Source organism: Panthera uncia, chromosome D2 (assembly GCF_023721935.1).
Source record: "Panthera uncia isolate 11264 chromosome D2, Puncia_PCG_1.0, whole genome shotgun sequence".
NCBI lineage: Eukaryota > Metazoa > Chordata > Mammalia > Carnivora > Felidae > Panthera > Panthera uncia.
Genome location: NC_064818.1, coordinates 8,010,400 through 8,028,721, shown reverse-complemented (window position 1 = coordinate 8,028,721; position 18,322 = coordinate 8,010,400). Strand labels below are relative to the sequence as shown.

The 18,322-nt window shown below is 46.0% G+C and overlaps 1 protein-coding gene across 2 annotated transcripts in view; it reads right to left on the bottom strand.

Annotated features, from left to right (window-relative positions):
- The window catches only part of FAS (Fas cell surface death receptor), a 28,642-nt gene extending 10,617 nt beyond the window's left edge, over positions 1-18,025 (bottom strand). The window contains exons 1-2 of one of the 2 annotated variants that reach the window (XM_049646088.1): positions 17,309-18,025; positions 2,974-3,139 (exon numbers count right to left, since the gene is read on the bottom strand). In XM_049646088.1, coding sequence (XP_049502045.1) covers positions 2,974-3,139; positions 17,309-17,338 — 196 coding nt within the window. In that variant the 5' untranslated portion in view covers positions 17,339-18,025. The remainder of the gene's footprint in view (positions 1-2,973; positions 3,140-17,308) is intronic. The other variant, XM_049646089.1, reaches the window with a different exon arrangement.
- Positions 18,026-18,322: the final 297 nt, after the last annotated feature.

Here is an 18,322-nt window from a genome sequence, read left to right as displayed (position 1 = left end):
GCCTCCCTAGCGGATTACCTTGCACAATATGCCCAGCCCAAGGTCTAGGGCATGACAGGCATACAAGAAACCCAGAGTTTTCTCTCCTCCGATGTATACAACCTAAATTGATCAAAGTATCAAAAGTGAGCGGTTGTTTTCTTGCAAATCAGATTTTAAAATACATGCGTTTCTGCAAGTGATAGTACACTTGCTCACCGTAGAGACTTTGGAAAAGTTAGGGAAGTCTAAAAAGCACCTATATGTCAACCACTCCGAGAGATTCACTATCGTTTTGGTGTGTTCTTAACGCATATGCACGCACACGTACATGCGAGTATATGTGCATGCGGTGTGTGTGTGTGTGTGTGTGTGTGTGTGTGTGGGTGATGTATTCAGTGTACCACAGAATCCTTCTTATTGGATATGGTGAAGGGATGGCTTTTTGATCAGTCAATCAAAAGTCAGTTCACGTACAGAATCATTGAAAAAAATACCGTAAATATTTCAAATTATGAAACATAACTATATAATGACTTCCCAGTCTGATGGCACAGAAAAAGTTGTTATAATTCCAGATTCTTCCTCATGTAAGTGACATCCAAAATGCCTCCTTTCTTGTTTTTCTTCCCTTTCCTCCCTCCCTCCCTTTTTTCTTTTCTTCCTCTTTTTGATGGAAATAAAACCTTCAAGATACCAGTAATTTGTACGAAAAGCTTTCAAGGACTTTGTGATTTTTCCATTGACTTTGATCTCATCTCGTTCATCAACAATTCTTTCAGCAACTCGCCTTTACTGAAATCCTGCAAACATGGAAATGAGTTTTCATAGGAATAAAATCTGCCTTTTCTCCGTATTCATATAGCATGGGTTTATATAATAGTTGATTAAATTACACATGAATATCACAGCACCCATGAGCATAAAAAGAGTTGGAAGCAATGTGAATAGCGATAAGCCTACAATTCAACAGGCGGGAGAAGGAAGGGCAGCGGATCAGTGTGCATTCGTCACCGCCCAGGATTCTTAGGGATGCAGCAGAGACAGTCGGGTAATCCAACCGACAGATCAGTGAGAAATCCCCTCAGGGAATTTACACCTTGAGGCTCATGTCAGAAATATATGAGAAAACATGATATATTTGCTTGAGACATTCTAACTTTTGAATACTCCCAGATTTACTTCACCGATCCCACATCACAGGGTACCACAATGAAATGCCATGCATACAATATTTTCCTTTACATTTGACTACTTTTTAAATTTTTTTGATGTTTATTTATTTTTGAGAGAGAGAGAGAGAGAGAGAGAGCACAAGCAGGGGAGGGGCAGAGAGAGACACACACACACGGAATCGGAAGCAGGCTCCAGGGTCTGAGCTGTCAACACAGAGCCCAATGCGGGGCTTGAACTCATCAACTGCGGGATCATGACCTGAGCTGAAGTCGACGCTCAACTGACTGAGCCACCCAGGTGCCCCTATGTCTGATGATTTTTAAAGACCTTTTCCCCATAAATTTATTACTGTAACAGTAGGCACGAACGTTTTCAAGTTTTTGTTCTGTGTGTCCAAATTTCTTTCTTAAAAAGTTAGTGATAATTTACATTCCAGTCGTGGTTTCTGAGAGTTCTTATCTCACAAGCAAGCTCAGCGGGGCTGAAAGCACTTCTTCAGAGAAAATGAAACAAAGCAAATCAAACAAAAAAAGCAAACACAAAAATTCTTGACAGTCTGATACGCAGAGCCTCTTATCCACGTTTGAATTTGCAACTTACGCTTTAAAGACATAAGGATCTTAACCCAGAGGCCCCATGGATGATGTTTAACAAGGTATAAAAAAGCTAGGAAGCCATTCTTTATTCCCATTTGGAGAAGACGAAATAAATGTAAAGAGGATTAAGTCTAAGTGGGTGGGATTTTCCATGAAGGTTATTAAAAACTGGACAGGAGCCCAAGGGAGGCTGGTAGGATCTTTCGACACAGGACCTAAGCCTGTTCAGCTGCTGGAGTTCTGGAAGCCTGCAGACCCACTACGAAACCTACCACGCTCGGTCCTCATTGGCTGTGTTAATCTACGGCAGTCCAGGTGCTCTTCCCTCTCCCCTCCTGCCTCCCTTCACCGTGCAGCTGAGAGGGGTTCATGCCGGTAGGAACTAGCCCTCCACTCTACTCCATGTTGAAAACCAGGCTTGCCCCACAACTGCGTTTTTGCAAAGCTTCGAATTTGCTCGTGTTCGAAGGATTTCCGATCTGAAATTGGGTTTGCGTTTCAAAACCCTGGTGTTCTAAAATTGTTGGCCTTTGTCCACTGCTTTTCTCGCTCACCGAGTTGCAGCTGCGAAAACGCAAATGTATTTTGCAGACTCCAGAGACCTTCCAACCGAAGGGAATTGCTAGACACATCTCTGAAGGGTGGGGGGGTCCCTTGCTTTCAGATCCCCACAATTACTATGATATACTATGATATATTTTAGTCGGGCCCATTGTGATGAGTTTTTTTTAAGTGTATTTTTATTTATTTTGAGAAAGAGATAGAGAGCAAGCAGGGGAGGGGCAGAGAGGGAGAGGGAGAGAGAGAATCCCAAGCAGGCTTCACGCTGTCAGCACAGAGGGCAGATGCGGGGCTCGAACTCAAACTATGAGATCATGACCTGAGCCGAAGTCAAACCGACTGAGCCACCCGGGCGCCCCTGTGATAAGCTTTAATATCCACACATGAGTCTTCTTTTGCTCCTGAAAAACAGCTGAAGAAATGCTCTCCCTCCAGCGGCACCTGCCATTTATAAATCGTATTTATTTGTACCCGCACCCAACAAGCAGGATACAGTTGAACTACATTAGCGTCCGGAAAGTAATTTCCCAGTTGTTTCTCTTTCCAGCAATGCTCTGATAGAGGAGAACCAAGCACCGCAAACATTTTTTCTCCATTATTACTCCGTGCTACGCCTCACCCTGACTTTCCAGCTAATGGCTGGATGTTTTGGGTCACATACCAGGAGAGCATGGCAGACAGCAGAACTTGCTCCCACGATGCAGACCTTCCTTGCATCCAGGCTCCCCTTCGGTAGCGTTCTTACTCAATTTCAACACCTTGGAGTTGACATCGGCGACCTGAGCACTGTCGCCTCTGAACAGTGATCCGGCAACAGAGGTAAGTATCTGAAAAAGGAAAGCATGAGCAAACGCTGACTTGTCAACCAGGCAACGTGGTAAACAGGGGTGACCTGCCCCGAACGGTTACATTTGCTGTCGCACAGGCAAAATCCACGTGGGGCTGCCTCCTTCTGCTGACTCGCCTCCAGAAAAGGAGCACACTGATTGTGTGAAAATCCAAACTACTCTATTAATGGCATCGGGGATGACAGGAGCCAGGATTCTGGGCTCAAGTGAACCCTGGCCCCCCAGTTACCGGCCCCATCACTGTGGGTAAAGTCCCTCAAATGCTCCCAGTCTCCATTGCGTTATCTATAGAGCGGAAATGAGTGGAAATGATGTCCTTTTCATGAGTTTGTTGTGATAATTAAATGGAATACGCCCTTAAAACTCTTCACACGATTTCTGGCACATAAGAAAGAGGTGCCCAGTAAATTGTATTATTACTGTTTTCTTAATTACCATTATTGTTATCGTCACACAGCTCTAGTGAGGGACAACGTCGTGACATAGGAAAACCAGTAAATTTCAAAATGACTGATTGCGGTGTGAATCCCGGCTTTTCTACCAACAGTGTGGCTTCAGGCAATTTATAAAACCACCCTGACCCTCAATTTCCTGACTCGTAGGTGACGACAGCACTTTGTGTCTTGCAGAGTTATTAGGAGGATAAGAAGTGATAGCTTCTCCCAAACCTGGCATTTAGTTTATAACAAGTTCTATGTCTTCTCTTTTTATACCTAACCACAGAACAAACAGTTTTGATGAAGTCTTATCTGGTTGTCCAACCATACAATGAATCCGATGGGATTTTCTTCTCCTTTGTTCAGAAAAAAAAAAAAAAAAAATGAACTTCTTTTAGTGGAGAACCAGTCTTTAATCTATTTTCAGTTCCCTTCTTCTGGAGATAAAAGTCCATCTGTTTAAGTGATATCGGTGTCAAATTTATCTTAGTCAGTTACACACCAGAATTCCTTGGAAAAATGAGCCCCCCAAAACGTACGGAAGCATTTGGACATAATCTCTGGTTGGTTCCTTTCTCTGACTGCCTAAGTATTTTTGGTGTCTCTAACCATAAATATAAACAATTCCTTCTTTTAGGTGGAATATGTAAATTCTATTGCTAAGCATCCAAAAAATTTAAACTCTTAATTCCGAAGACTTTTTTTAAGGTCATTTTTCACCGTTTTCATGGCACATATTATTTTTTTCTACTCTATGGCATAGTAATAATACCAGCACCTTCTGAGTAAAGAGAACTAAGTGTTCTTCACGTATAAGCCCCTGCACACAAGTTCCTACGTCTTCCCTTCTAGCCCCTCCCCCTATGTCACCAAAGCCTGTGTCCCCTTCAGGTCACAGGATACCACGGGACCTTACAGGAGATGAGATGGCCCTCTTTTCCTCCTGGGATGGATGTGCTTAAAAATGCATTTCTAAAATTCGGTCTTCTTCCAAGAGGGCGAATGACACCAAAATATCAAGAAAATATCTCACTTGACCGGGGTCTCTGGCCAGCAAAAGGTAGGACTTGTCTGAGTCTCCAAATGCCTTTCACAGTGGCGTTCTTTCCCTACACCCAAGAGACAGGGGCCCTTACTACAGGCTATAGCCTATACATATGCTTTCTATATGAACACTTCTGCGTAAAGAACCACTAGAACTGGTACCCAGATCAGAGGAATAATGCCTAAATATGCTGGCTTCACTGCCTCTTCAATCCCACAGACGTTCCTTGAGCACCTATTATACGTCAGGTTACAAGAATACAAAGTAACATTGATTGTAATAGACAATGAGTATTAAGTGTCCAAAAACACATTTGCAGGCAGGTTGTTTGTGGCGCATTAATAATTTGGGGATGTTTTACACTTTATATTGGCATGCCTCTTCCTTTTTAATTTTTTTTAAGTTTATTTATTCTGTGAGAGACAGAGAGTGAGCAGGGGAGGGCAAAGAGAGAGGGAGAGAGAATCCCAAGCAGTCTCCACACTGTCAGCGCTGAGCCTGACGCAGGGCTTGAACTCAACGAACTCTGAGATTGTGACCTGAGCCGAAATCAAGAGTTGACACTTAACCGACTGAGCCACCCAGGCGCCCCGGGATGGATGCCTCTTAGTTTTTTAAAAGACTTTTGCATCTATGAGCTTTTTCTAAGCCAAAATGTGCAACTTTGCACAAAAGATCTTTATCAGCATCCAACTCTCTTTTCCGGGTGACTGTTCCCCACTCCTTACTTTATCTGTGGGTTATCCTGTCATCCGGTTAATATCCGTCCCTCTTCTAGATCAGAGAATCAAAAGCTAATGCACAGTAACTGAATTGGGCGTCCTGGGAAAAATAATGTGACGGTAAGCATAGCAAAGTGTTAACTGCTGAGATGGGAAGGGCTTTCCAATGAAAATTTTCCAAATTTTTAGGATCCTTATTCCAAAACCGTCTGGCTGTTCTATATGACGGTCAGGGATTAAACATACTAGCCATCTAACATTCCAGGCATCGCCAGCACGTACAGTCTCGAGCCAGTGCAAAAATCTCCCCACTGCCGGAAGTTACCAGGGAGTGTTGTTTGCAACAGACAACACAAGACTGGATGTAAGCACCCCAAATTCTTTCCCGTCGTCAGGCACCTCCACGGCTATGAAGACGGAGGTCACGGTGAGTAACACTTGCTCTCCTCTTTCAACTCAGGTTTCCCACCAGAAACTGAAGAAAATGGTACATAGTTAAACTCAGAAGAGACTGATGGGGACCGAGCCAGCCCAAATTGACAAGTGAAAAGTGCTGAGAGCTGACACCCAATCCTGTGTGCGTGGGGGTCTCCTAGGCCCAGGGGGCCCCATCCTCTTTGGTATTCTAATTCCATCCAGTATTGCTGAGACAGTGTTACGAGCGGGTCCACGAGTCATTCTTGGTTTAGGCGATAAGTGCTCACATCTTACACTCACGGATTGTGATGCGAATGCGATTTCTGGAGAACCGTGCATCTAGTCGACTTTCTACAGCTGTCTAAAACCAATGTACTTTCCAACTCACGTTGTTTTTGTTTCACAGTTTTTTTTTCTTTTTAAGTTTATTTATCTATTTTGAGAGAAAGAGACGGCGCACGAGCAGCGGAGGGGCAGAGAGAGACAGAGAGAGGGAGAGAGAGAATCCCAAGCAGGCTCCATGCTGCTAGCACAGAGCCCAACGTGGGGCTCGAACTCATGAAACTGTGAGATCATGACCTGGGCCCAAACCAAGAGTCAGACGCTCAACCGACTGAGCCGCCCAGACGCCCCAGTTTTGAAATTTTTCGTTGGAAATCAAAATCCACTGTGCCAAATCCATCAAGACATTGAGACATGCAAAACCCGGGTAGAGCATGGAAAGACACGACTATCACTGGCCACGAGCACAGACATCAGGCCCAACTTCATTTCATGTCTGATCACATCTGCTTCACAGAGTTGAGCTCAAGTGAGCCTCAGAGACTTACGTTAAATAAGAAAAAGAAAGCTGATCTGAAGGGCAGGCAGTGACGGGTACAAAATGTGATGTAGGCAGTGCCCCGTGCTCCATACAGCTTGTATTTCCTTTTTGATGGTTGCATTAACTCAAGTTTGCAGTATGCAAAGATTTAACCCAAACTGTCCGGGCAGGAACTGAGGCATTTGGACTGTGACAAGGCAGGAAACCCACAAAGAACTAAATGATCTGAATGCTCAACAAAAAAAAAAGAAAAAAAAAAAAAGTTTGCATAAAAGCTGAAAAGGCCCCAAAATGGGTTAAATTAAAGGTCTGAAATGTGAAGAAACTAAGTCAGATGATAACCAAACGGGAAACAATGAAAAAGAAAAATAGTTTTACATCTCCATCATCCTAAAGATGAGAAAGTCAGAGAACCTCAGTTGTGTATTCTGCTGGGAATATTCTCTAACCCATTAATCCATTAATTAACTGAGCAAATACTTTGTTGGGTACCTACTATGTGCCAGACAGGTGCCTGGAACAGAGCCGTGAACACGTAAAGACTCTATTCTCATACAGATCATATGTAAGTGAGCTGTGTTAGTCAGGGTTCTCCAGAGAAATAGGACTCAAAGAGAGAGAGAGGGTGTGTGTGTGTTTGTGTGTGGGAGAGAGAGAGAGAGAGAGAGGCTTGGCAAGTCCAAAATCTGATGGGAAGTCAGGAAGAGCTGACTCCAGTTCAAGTCTGGAGGCAGAATTTCTTCTTCCTTAAGGTCTGCAGTCTCTGTGCTGTTAAGGCCTTCAACTGATTGGATGAGGCCCACCCACATGGGGGAGGAAAATCTCCTTTACTCAAAGTTTACCACTTTGTTTTTTTTTTTAATTCTGTTAATGTTCATTTATTTTGAGAGAGAGAGAAAGAGAGACAGAGCATGAGCGGGGGCGGGGGGAGCAGAGAGAGAGGGAGACACAGAATCCGAAGCAGGCTCCAGGCTCTGAGCTGTCAGCACAGGCCCAACACAGGGCTCAAGCTCACAGACCATGAGATCATGACCTCATGACCTGAGCTGAGTCAGATGCTTAACTGAGTGAGCCACCCGGGCACCCCAAAGTCTACCACTTTAAATGCTAATCTTGTTAAAAAGTGGCAACAACAAAAAACAAACACCACACCAAAAATACACTGTCATAAAAACACCCAGAATAACATTTGAGCAGATATCTGAGCTCTGTGGTCCAGTCACGTTGAGACATACAATGCAGCATCCCATGCAAGGATATGACGTGAATACACACAGAGAAATACACACTATGCCAGGGAGGGGTAAGTGCTATGTAAAGCAATAAAGAAAGCTTAGGGGGTGTGGAGACTTGGAGGGGCAGGGCGGTGCTGTTTTAGAAAGCGTGGTCCGGGAAGGCCACCAAATAAGATGTTTGCGCAGTGAGTGGATGGAAATGTGGGGAAGAGCCAACAGGTGGCTTTCTGGGCAGGTGGCACTCAGACCTGCCAAAGTAGGGAAGAGCCTGAGGTCCTCAGCGAAATCATCACTAGCAACTAGCTGTTAAAATAAGTAAGGATCACGTCTCCCGAGCCACACAAGTCATTAGCACTCTGACTAGCAAGCCATAGCGGGATTCTATGGCCACCATAACCGTAGACACAGCGACCTCATGGACCCCTGGAATGTCAGAGCAGAGAGGGGCCACAAACACCTGTTCAGCTGCAAGACAGATCTCCGTTGAGTCGTTCCTTATCTACAGGATTTTAACATTAAACAAAATTTTTTTAATGTTTATTTATGTGTGTGTGTGTGTGTGTGTGAGAGAGAGAGAGAGAGAGAGAGAGAGAGAGAGAAAGACAGTGTGTGAGTCGGGAAGGGGCAGAGAGAGAGGAGGACACAGAATCCAAAGCAGGCTCCAGGACCTGAGCCCAATGTGGGGCTTGAACCCACCAAACTCGAGATCGTGACCTGAGCTGAAGTTGGACGTTTAACCTACTGAGCCACCCGGGGGCCCCTGGATTTTAGTATTTTCTGCAAATCAGAATATTTGTTTCTCTCTCTCCTGAATTATCCATGAAAATGTGAAGTGGGGGCTCCGGTCCCTCAGAAGGCCGTTTTCCCGCTCCGGCGTGACATTTGCCTGGCCCAGTACAAAGTTCAACAATATGTATCTCCTCGTGGTAGTTACAACAAACCTTTGCATGAGGAATTCTCACTGTCTTTTATTTATATTTTATTTTATTTTATTTTACTTTATTTTATTTTACTTTATTTTATTTTACTTTATTTTATTTTACTTTACTATTTTATTTTATTTTATTTTACTTTTTTATTTTACTTTACTATTTTATTTTATTTTACTTTATTTTATTTTATTTTACTTTACGATTTTATTTTATTTTATTTTACTTTACTTTACTTTATTTTATTATTTTATTTTATTTTATTTTATTTTATTTTATTATTTTATGTTTCTCTATTTATTGAGAGAGGGGGTCAGGGGAGGGCAGAGAGAAAGGAAGAGAGAATCCCAAGCAGGCTCCATGCTGTCAGCGTGGAGTCCGACGTGGGGTTGGATCCTACAAACTGTGAAATCATGACCTGAGTGGAAACCAAGAGTTGGACGCTTAACTGACCGAGCCCCCAGGCGCCCCCTGCTGTCGTATTTTATAGTGCCCAGAGCACACGAAATGACTTGTCCAATAATCTACAACTGGGAAGGGCCAAGGGAAAACCCAGCACTCCTGACCTAACCCTGGGCTCTGTTTTAGGTTTGTAAAATGGTTTCCTAACTACTTCTACTCCACTTAGGCACACAAACAACTCAGTGTGTTTTCAGACGCTTGTTGACAAGAAACAAAGAATCTGCAAAGGAAATGCATATTGAGGGTGGAAGGAGGGGGTCTGGCAGGAACTCCCTGAGAACCAGAGTCAGTCCTAAGTCTGAGAAAACTGAGGCAGGAAGTTTTCTTCCTGGCTGGGGTTCTGGCTGGCACAAGAGGCGAAACTCCACATCCTGGTCTGCAACTTGGGAAGAAGTTGGGTTTACGTCTCCTTTCCTCCGATGTGGGTGCTGAGTTTCTGAGCACTGGCACGATGCTCACTGGGTCTGTGGTCTCTTGCAGGGGTGGGGGTCTGCAATGCACAAATAGGAACCCCAAGTCTCCCCCACCCCCACTAGAATCTTTGCACTGGCTCCTTTTGAGACTCAGAACCAGGGCTGCATGAGAGTCTATTCCTTGTAGCAGGTGACGAGACACTGAGAGAGTAACTGGACATTCATTAGTCCCCAGCATCAGTGATGGATCACCCTTCACAGCCCACCAGGTCCCTCAATACAAGAACTGAGGTGGGGATGGCCAGACCCGGAAGTTGATCAGGGCCCCGCACCATGCACCACACCGCAGTGTGGCAAGCTGTCCACACACTCCCCGGACTTGCAAACACTCAAGGTCTAACACGGTAGTTTCAGAGAGAGTGACGTCTCAGTGACTGAATTAAGCAAGCTGCTGGAAGACGCTGGGGCTGGGACTACCCTTTGGATTACTCCAGAGAAATCAACTGCCCTTGAGAGAGGAAATAGGATTTGAAATGGAAGTGGCAAAAAAAACCTTTTTTAAACATTTTTTTACTCTTAGTGAAGTTGAAAGCAAACGGGAAAATAATGTTTGTGAGGTGGTGAAAAATGGCTGCCCTTCGAATGGCAAGAATGAGTAACAGGTGCATCGAAAGAGTGTGACCTTTTTCAGTGCTTCGCCCTGTCCCCTGCTGCTGAGGACATAAATGGAGCAAGAAATGATTCTGTTTCCTTGCTTGCTTTTTTTGATGTTTAGTGACTTAAAACAAAGGAGGAGAAAGACGTCTTAGGCCATGGCCAGTCCACCATTTCCAGTGATGAAAGGCATTTCTAATGTATTCGGGTAAAAAAAAAATCAGGCAACAGTCATGTCCTTTTGTAAGAGGTACATTACTGAAACATGGAGATGCAGAGAAATAAAATAAATTTTTCTGCATGAAAGAGATAAGTGAAGATTCCACTCCTTCTTACTCTTTCAAAAGGTGTAATCTCTTTTCTTTCTTAAGGCCAGCTTCTGAAAAGACCAAGAGAGAGAGAAAGAGTTGAGGCAGTTGGGGGGCGGGGGGGGGGGGGGGTAAGGGACTGGCAAGATCTCTGAGTGATCAAGCAATGAACAAAATACAGTGAGGGAATCTAGAAAATTCTACCTGGGATTAGATGTTGACTAGAGTTAGAAAAACAGTTTTCAAAACTGCGATGGAGATCAGAATCATGTAGTGATGCGTTAAAATAATAATAATAATAATAATAATAATAATAATAATAAACCAGAGTCTCTGAGGACGAGGCCCTCCCTATGGCCACCTTCAGCAAGTTCTCAGTCCCGTGGATGTTCACCACGGCTGTCCTCCTAGAGGAAGATCTGAGGGGAGCCAGCCTTGACATTTACAAGTGACAAGTTGAGAGCTTTACAGACCAACAGCCTGTGTTCTGCCCTTGCGAACCAGAAGTTGACTTCTCCCAGAGAAACACACCCTTCCAAAAATAGGCCCGAAGGAAGGGAAGTCACCTTTGATGGAGGAAACACATAATGGGAGGGCTACAAAATTCTAAACAAGAGCCTGGAGTCCTTAAATGCCCAGGGGGCCAAAGAGGGAGCACAGGAGTACGTAACAGGCAATGGGGAGGGGAGTAGGGCATGTGGGCCTAGGTCTCCCACTTTTCAAGAGAAACCCAAATCCTCCACCATTGAGGTAGCAACTAATATTAAAAATACGTTCCTACAGGGACGCCCGGGTGGCTCAATCAGTTAAACCTCCCACTCTTGATTTCGGCTCAGGTTATGATCCCAGCGTCGTGGGATCGAACCCTGAAACAGGCTCCATGCTGAGTGTGGAGCCTTCTTAAGATTCTGTCTTTCTCTCTCTCTCTCTCTGCCCCTCCCATGCACCCTCTCTCTGTGTCAAAAAAAAAAAAAAAATACACACTAACATATATATATATATATATATATATAACATATACATATATATACACACACACATATATATATGTATATATATATACACACGCACACACACACACACACACACATATATATATATATACAGTGTGTGTCAATCCCATGTGGACAAAAAAAGAAAAACAACAAAAAACCAGTCTGGGACAGTGTCAGCCCAATTTTTGCAATCAGGCCTAAATCTATTAAGACATCCATATGAAAAAACAGTCTACTATGATCAAGGATTCCTTGCGAGGATGGCAAAAAAACCAAAGCTCGATCATCAGCACGGGGCAAGAACATAAGCCACACGCTCTGAGTACATATTCTCTCTCTCTCTCTGTCTGTCTCTCTCTCTCTGTCTCTCTCTTCCAAGATCTCTGCCCTCAGAAATCAAAAGCATCCATGTTTCCCACACCTTGTATTTTTACAGCCTCCCAGAGCACAGAGGTGAATACATCCGGAATCTTGCACGACTTGACCAGGGGACAGCCTGTCATTAATGACTCCATGGCCAAGTTTATGCCAATGTCGCAAGTTTATCCCAGCTCACCGTTGAACAAAACCTACAGGGGGCGCGCTTGCCTTGCTGGGCTCAGCATGTCTGCCCATTGACCTGTATTGACCTGTAGTCGGATTTGCTCATTTATAAGGCTGATCCTGCTCCAAATGCCCAAGTCCATGCTAAATTCACTATCATCCTCACACCTGGTGGAACTCGGGCCAGTTGTCCAACATAGACGGCTGTTGCTAAATGCCCACAGACGGCTGCGGTGGTGCAAAGATCGCAGTTGCACAGAAGTTCATTCCAGAACAAGGAGGGAACAGATCAAAGGCAAGAAGGAGCGCATGCCTTCGGGGGAAGGTGGGGTTACCGATGCTACCACGATCAGTTTCTTCCTAATTAGAGCTTTACGGTTTCCATCTCACTTCAAAGGCAAGAAAAGGGCGCAAGTGCATTGAGTTTTGTTCCTGTTCAAGACTGAGCTGAAGACACTTAGCTGGTGTTAGGAAGCTAAAGCCACTTTGTTTTTCTTTTTCAAAGCAAGGGCCTTCCGGAAATGAAAAGGACTTTTGAGGTAGTTAAATGCCATTTCCCCACATTTGGGAAAAGATACACACAGACAGCAAAAGGAATATAGTACTAAATACACTAAGGTCCTGACAGTGGTTTACAAATAATTTTTTTGGTGATAAGACATATAGAGATTGATCCCAGTACAATTAGAAATGTTTTCTTTATAATAAGAGATTATTACAAGGTAATAAATAAAACAGTAAGTGATGAGCATTATAGAAATCCAAGTGCACTGAATAAATGCCCTCTCTGTAAACACATCCAATACAAATTAAAAGATAAAAACCGTGTACCCAAGAAGGGACAGAAAGCAGACTATAAACACCACTGAGGAAACATGTAATTATGTGCAAGTGTAGATGAAACCAAGAGGCCATAAATAAAATAAAAACTGCTTGTATTTGGTGGTGAAAAAATGGGGCGCCTGGGTGGCTCGGTCGGCTAAGCGTCTGACTTCGGCTCAGGTCATGATCTCGCGGTCCGTAAGTTCGAGCCCCGCGTCGGGTTCTGTGCTGACAGCTCAGAGCCTGGAGCCTGTTTCAGATTCTGTGTCTCCCTCTCTCTCTGCCCCTCCCCTGTTCATGTTCTCTGTCTCAAAAATAAATAAATGTTAAAGAAAAAAAAAATTTAAAAAAATATGTGGCTTTATTTTCTCAAGAATTATTTTTTGGGGGTGCCTGGGTGGCTCGGTCGGTTGAGCGTCCGACTTCGGCTCAGGTCATGATCTCACGGTCCGTGAGTTCGAGCCCCGCGTCGGGCTCTGTGCTGACAGCTCAGAGCCTGGAGCCTGTTTCCGATTCTGTGTCTCCCTCTCTCTCTGCCCTTCCCCTGTTCATGCTCTGTCTCTCTCTGTCTCAAAAATAAATAAACGTTAAAAAAAAAAATTAAAAAAAAAAAAAGAATTATTTTTTGTTTCACATCATAGTCAATTTCTCTCTCTATACTGACTTAAAAGGAAGAAAGAGATTCACTGTCCTAAATTTGGTTTCGCCTTGCTTTGCATCTTATGGGTCCACTTTTTAAACATGCCCTTTTATGATTTTTCATCCTAAGGCAACGGTCTTTAGTACCTATTACAAAACATGTGCTCACGAGGGACTTTTGGGACCAAGATAATTTGCCAAAAGGCACTTCGTTCACTAGGGGTTTTCAACTGGGGGATTTCCTTATTCAGGTTTTTAGACATCCCTTCAGTGTTGTTCATTTTCTCTAACTGCTAGTTGTAACTGGAGTCATCTGGCTTCGCTAGCCTTCCGAGAGATTTTTTTCAAAATCCTGACAGTTCTATCCTAAGAGCTATTTAGAAATAAATTACTTGTCTAGTGTCCCAAAGAGACTTACATCCAAATCCTGGGTCCTCTTTCCTTCTGACTCTTTTTACCTTTCCCCCTCTAAACTTAGGGCAAGAACTGAAATTTAGTTTTCTAAAGTTTTAAACTCTAATTTGCCACTAGGGGTGGTAACTGTGTGTCAGAGAGGGAGGAGGGGACACTTGTTGATCTAACTGGAGCTAAGACTGGGGCCCTGATGGGCTCCGTGTAGCAATTTCATTTCGGCTGCCCAATCTTGCCATCCTTTAGAAGTCTGTGTTTTTACATCCCGGTGGTTATTGTTTTAAATTACATCTCGTAATTTCGTTTCATTCTAAAAATTTTTAAGTCCATTGTGAGAGAAGTAAAACCCATTAAAAAACACATTGTGTCAAAAAAATAAAATAGGGATGCCTGGGCGGTTCAGTGCATTAAGCGTCTGACTCTTGATTTTGGCTCAGGTCATGATCTCACAGTTGGTGAGATCGAGCCCTACAGTGGGCTCTACGCTGGCAGTGGGGAGCCTGCTTGGGATTTCTCGCTCTCTACCCCTCCCCTGGTCACGCTCTTTCTCTCTCTCTAAGTAAATAAACATTAAAAAGTTAAAAATGATAAAATAATGAACTAAAGTAAATTACATTAAAAATACCAAAAGGGGGCGCCTAGGTGGCTCAGCAGGTTGAGCAGCTGACTCTTAATTTTGGCTGAGGTCATGATCCTAAGGTTGTGGGATGGAGTCCCTCATGGGGCTCTGTGCTGACAGTGTGGAGACTGCTTGGGATTCCCTCTCTCTCTCTCTCTCTCTCTCTCTCCCTGCCTCTCCCTTTACCCCTCTCCCCTGCTCACATACTGTCTCTCTCTAAAATAAAAAAATAATAAAATTTAAAAATTAAAAAAAAAACACACACTACAACTCATTTCATGTTTCTTAGGTTGGTTTAAAGGAAAATGACTAAATTATAAATCAAGCAATCGTTCTTAATTCTTCCACCAAAAATCTTCCATATGATTGCTTATAAATACACTGGTTTCTTTTCAAATGCCCTCTCCTTTCTCTTGACCATAATTTTAAGACAACTGCTCTAAGAAATGTAGAAAAAACTGTGTATCTAGTCCCTGCCTGACCACAGACCTCAACAGTACAAGATAAAACCTACCAGAGCCATGTGCTAAAAAAAAAGAAAAAAGAAAAAGAAAAAAAAAAAAAAAGAATAGAATAGAAAAGAAAAGAAAAGAAAAGAAGAAAGGAAGGAAACAAGCAAGACGTCCCCACAGCTCTTTCTCAGACACATTTCTACATTAGGTCTGACACTTTTTCTGTCTCCTTTAGACACTCGTGAATTGTCTGGGGATTTCAAACTTATTTCTTGTAGGTGCCGCACAAGCAGCAGGAGAAGCTGGAGGAGAGAAGGCTCCAAGAAGGGAGAGAGAGATGTGCGGAGGTAAGAGGTGGGCGTTATCTGTGGACCACGGGCAGCAACAGAGACTAGAAGACTGGAAAAAAACCGAGGGGAAGAATACATGAGGCAAGCCCATTGCCAAGGTTAAACATCTGCTTCTGGGTTCCACTCCTCCCGCCATTTTCTCATTCTTGTTACTAGTAAGTCAGCACTGCTACCTGCAAAGGCACAAAAGGCAGCATTTGCTGGAAACACAGGAGGTGACACGACAGACAGCGTGGAAACATCTTGAAGAATACAGGTATGCTCTTGGGCGAGCAGAGGGCACGAGGCAAGATTCTGTGTAATTAAATTTAAGAGCCACGTTGGAGGGGTGAAACGGAATGCACACCACAAAATATAGACGGCGATTGCCTACGTGATGGGGTTGTGCCAGATTTTTTTCTTCTTTATTCGTCTGCACTTACAAATTTTATTGAATAAACCTGAAACTTCTTAATCTGCTAGGCCATATATTATATGTAACTATACAGATATCATCATAATAGGTATACACACACATTATTTGTGTGTGCATTCTTTCAGAAAAGCAAAAACTTCTGGCAAAGATGCAACAGTATACAAGTTAAAAAACGAAGCCCTTCTGGGTTTGGATAATTTTGCTACACTCACTAGTGCTGCTGTCCCAAGAACGGGGAGAGATTTTGCAAAAGCAACCGGCCCTGCGATAAAGCAGTGGTTAAGGATAGGAAGAAGAGAGTGTAGTCTGATTTGTACAAATCAATTTTGAATCTTACATCTTCTCTAAGAGAGCTCCTAAAGGAAGCCAAATATTGTGCATTACTTCCGAAAGGCCCAGTGAGTTGTTGTTGTTGGTTTCTCCCTCCCCTCACCCCCCATCATAAGATGGTTCCAGACATCCCTGCCCCTTCCCTTTCAACTTTTGGCGTGGTCTGGAAACCAGGCCCCAGCAACAAGTTACCTGGACTTTGGACCTAGGTCTAAATCAAGGCCCAGCTCTGCCCCTTACACGCGCTGTGCGATCTCGGGTGCATTTACGTGAGCTTTCTGGCCTCCATTTCGCCATCTGTGAAATGGAGCTGAAGGCATCTTCCGCGGCCCGCACCCGCGGTGAGCTTGGACCGGGGTGGCATTTATAAGCGGCCCCATCACGGCGCTGGGAGCTTGGGTGGGTCCCGATAGAACGAGAATCCGTGGACTCCCATGGAGCTCAAATGATCCAAGTCCCTTCGACGGGCCACCAGGCTGGCGCTTCTGAGCTTGGGGACTCTCCCTGCTGCCCGGGATTCGAGGCCAAGGTCGGGCGCCCGGGTGCGGGCGCGCTGGGATCGGGTCCCACCTCCCGCCCCAGGTGGCGGGGGGGGGGGGGGGGGGGGGGGGGGGGGGAGACAGAAGCGGCAGGAGCGCCAGCGCAGCCAGGTTTCGAGAAGAAAAGGAAGGACAAAAAGAAACGAGACGAAAGAGAACACAAACCTGAGACGGTGACTTACAGTCTTAAGGAGAGGGATTCCCGGAAGGGAAATAAAACCAGTTTCTTTTTCTGTCCCCTGATAAGAAAGTCACAAGCCTCCAGAGGCGCATTCAGCCCCAAAATCACTTTCCCGAGCCAAGAAACGGCTCGGGAAACCCCAGCCCGACGTCCCCCACCGCCCGGAGGCCGCTTTCTGCCCCAAATCCCGGAGCGGCCGCGGAGCGCGCGGGGTCGGTCCCCGGGCCCGGCGCGCACAGCCCCCCGCCCCGGAGCCGGACGCGCAGCACCGATCCCGAACACCCCCCCCCCCGCCCCACCTCGTCCCCCATCCCCGGGGAGGGGGCGGCTCTCAGATCCCGGAGAGCCCCCACCCCCCACCCCGCAACGCGCCTCCCCCGCCGTGCGCCCCAGGGCTGCGGACTCACCAGCCAACGGACGGCCCAGGGCCCCTTCATGGCTGCGGAGCGCCCCGCCGGTCCGCCAGAGCCTCCTCGAGCGCCAGCGCCGCCGCCCCCGGGTCCGGGAGGAGTGACCGCCGCCTGGCCCCTCCCCGGGCCCCGCCAGCCCGCGAAGGAGCTCCCCGCCCGGCCCGCCCCGCCCGCGCTCCCCGCGCCCCGGAAGTCTCCCAGCACCTGCGCGCTCCCCGCGGCGGCTCCCCGAGACCGTCCCGGGGCCGGGGCGCAGGGGGAAGCCCGGCCGGGGAGCGCCCGGGGCAGGGGGAGACGGGGGGAGGCGCCGCGCGGGGCGCAGGGAGGGGTCAGGCTCGGGTGCACAGACGGGCATTCCCAGCGCGGAGGCGTTTCCGCGAGCGGCCGGCGGGCGGGGTTTCAGGTGAGGACCCCGGGGGGCCGGCTGGCCGTCCTGCTGCGACCCGGAGCCTTGGCCGGTGGCTGGGAACGGTCCGACGAAGACCCGGCCTCCCTCCGCTCGCGGGCGGTGGCTGCGATCGAGGCTCCCGAGAGCCCCTGACTGCGGTACCCGGTGACAGCTGTCCCGCAAAGGGTTCAGATGTTGTGCCCTGGGGATTCGCCTTTATCGCTCAAGGAGAGGACAAAGCTAACCGGTTAGGACACATCACGCAGCTCCAGCAGCATTTCGTGTTCAGGAGGACTTCCCCTCCTTGTTACTCATCATTTCCTGGCCAATTCTCTCTCCCTCTCTCTCTCTCTCTTTAAAATTGCAGTTCTTTAGTGATGGCGTTAACACAGTTCAAAGTCTTTACTGTTTTGGAGAAATTGATCTGTCTGGTCAGAGAGTATTTTGCAAGAATTTTACAGAAGGGAAGTTTGTATGACGTTGGGAGTGTGAATCTGAAAGCGGTTCCCAGGCGGGGCTCGAGTGAAATACTCAGAATTTCTTCCCACCCTTCATGGAGTTCTGAGCCTCAGTCTCCCCCGCCCCCGCCCCCGCCCCCCTTTCTGCTTCCTTCCCCTTGGCCG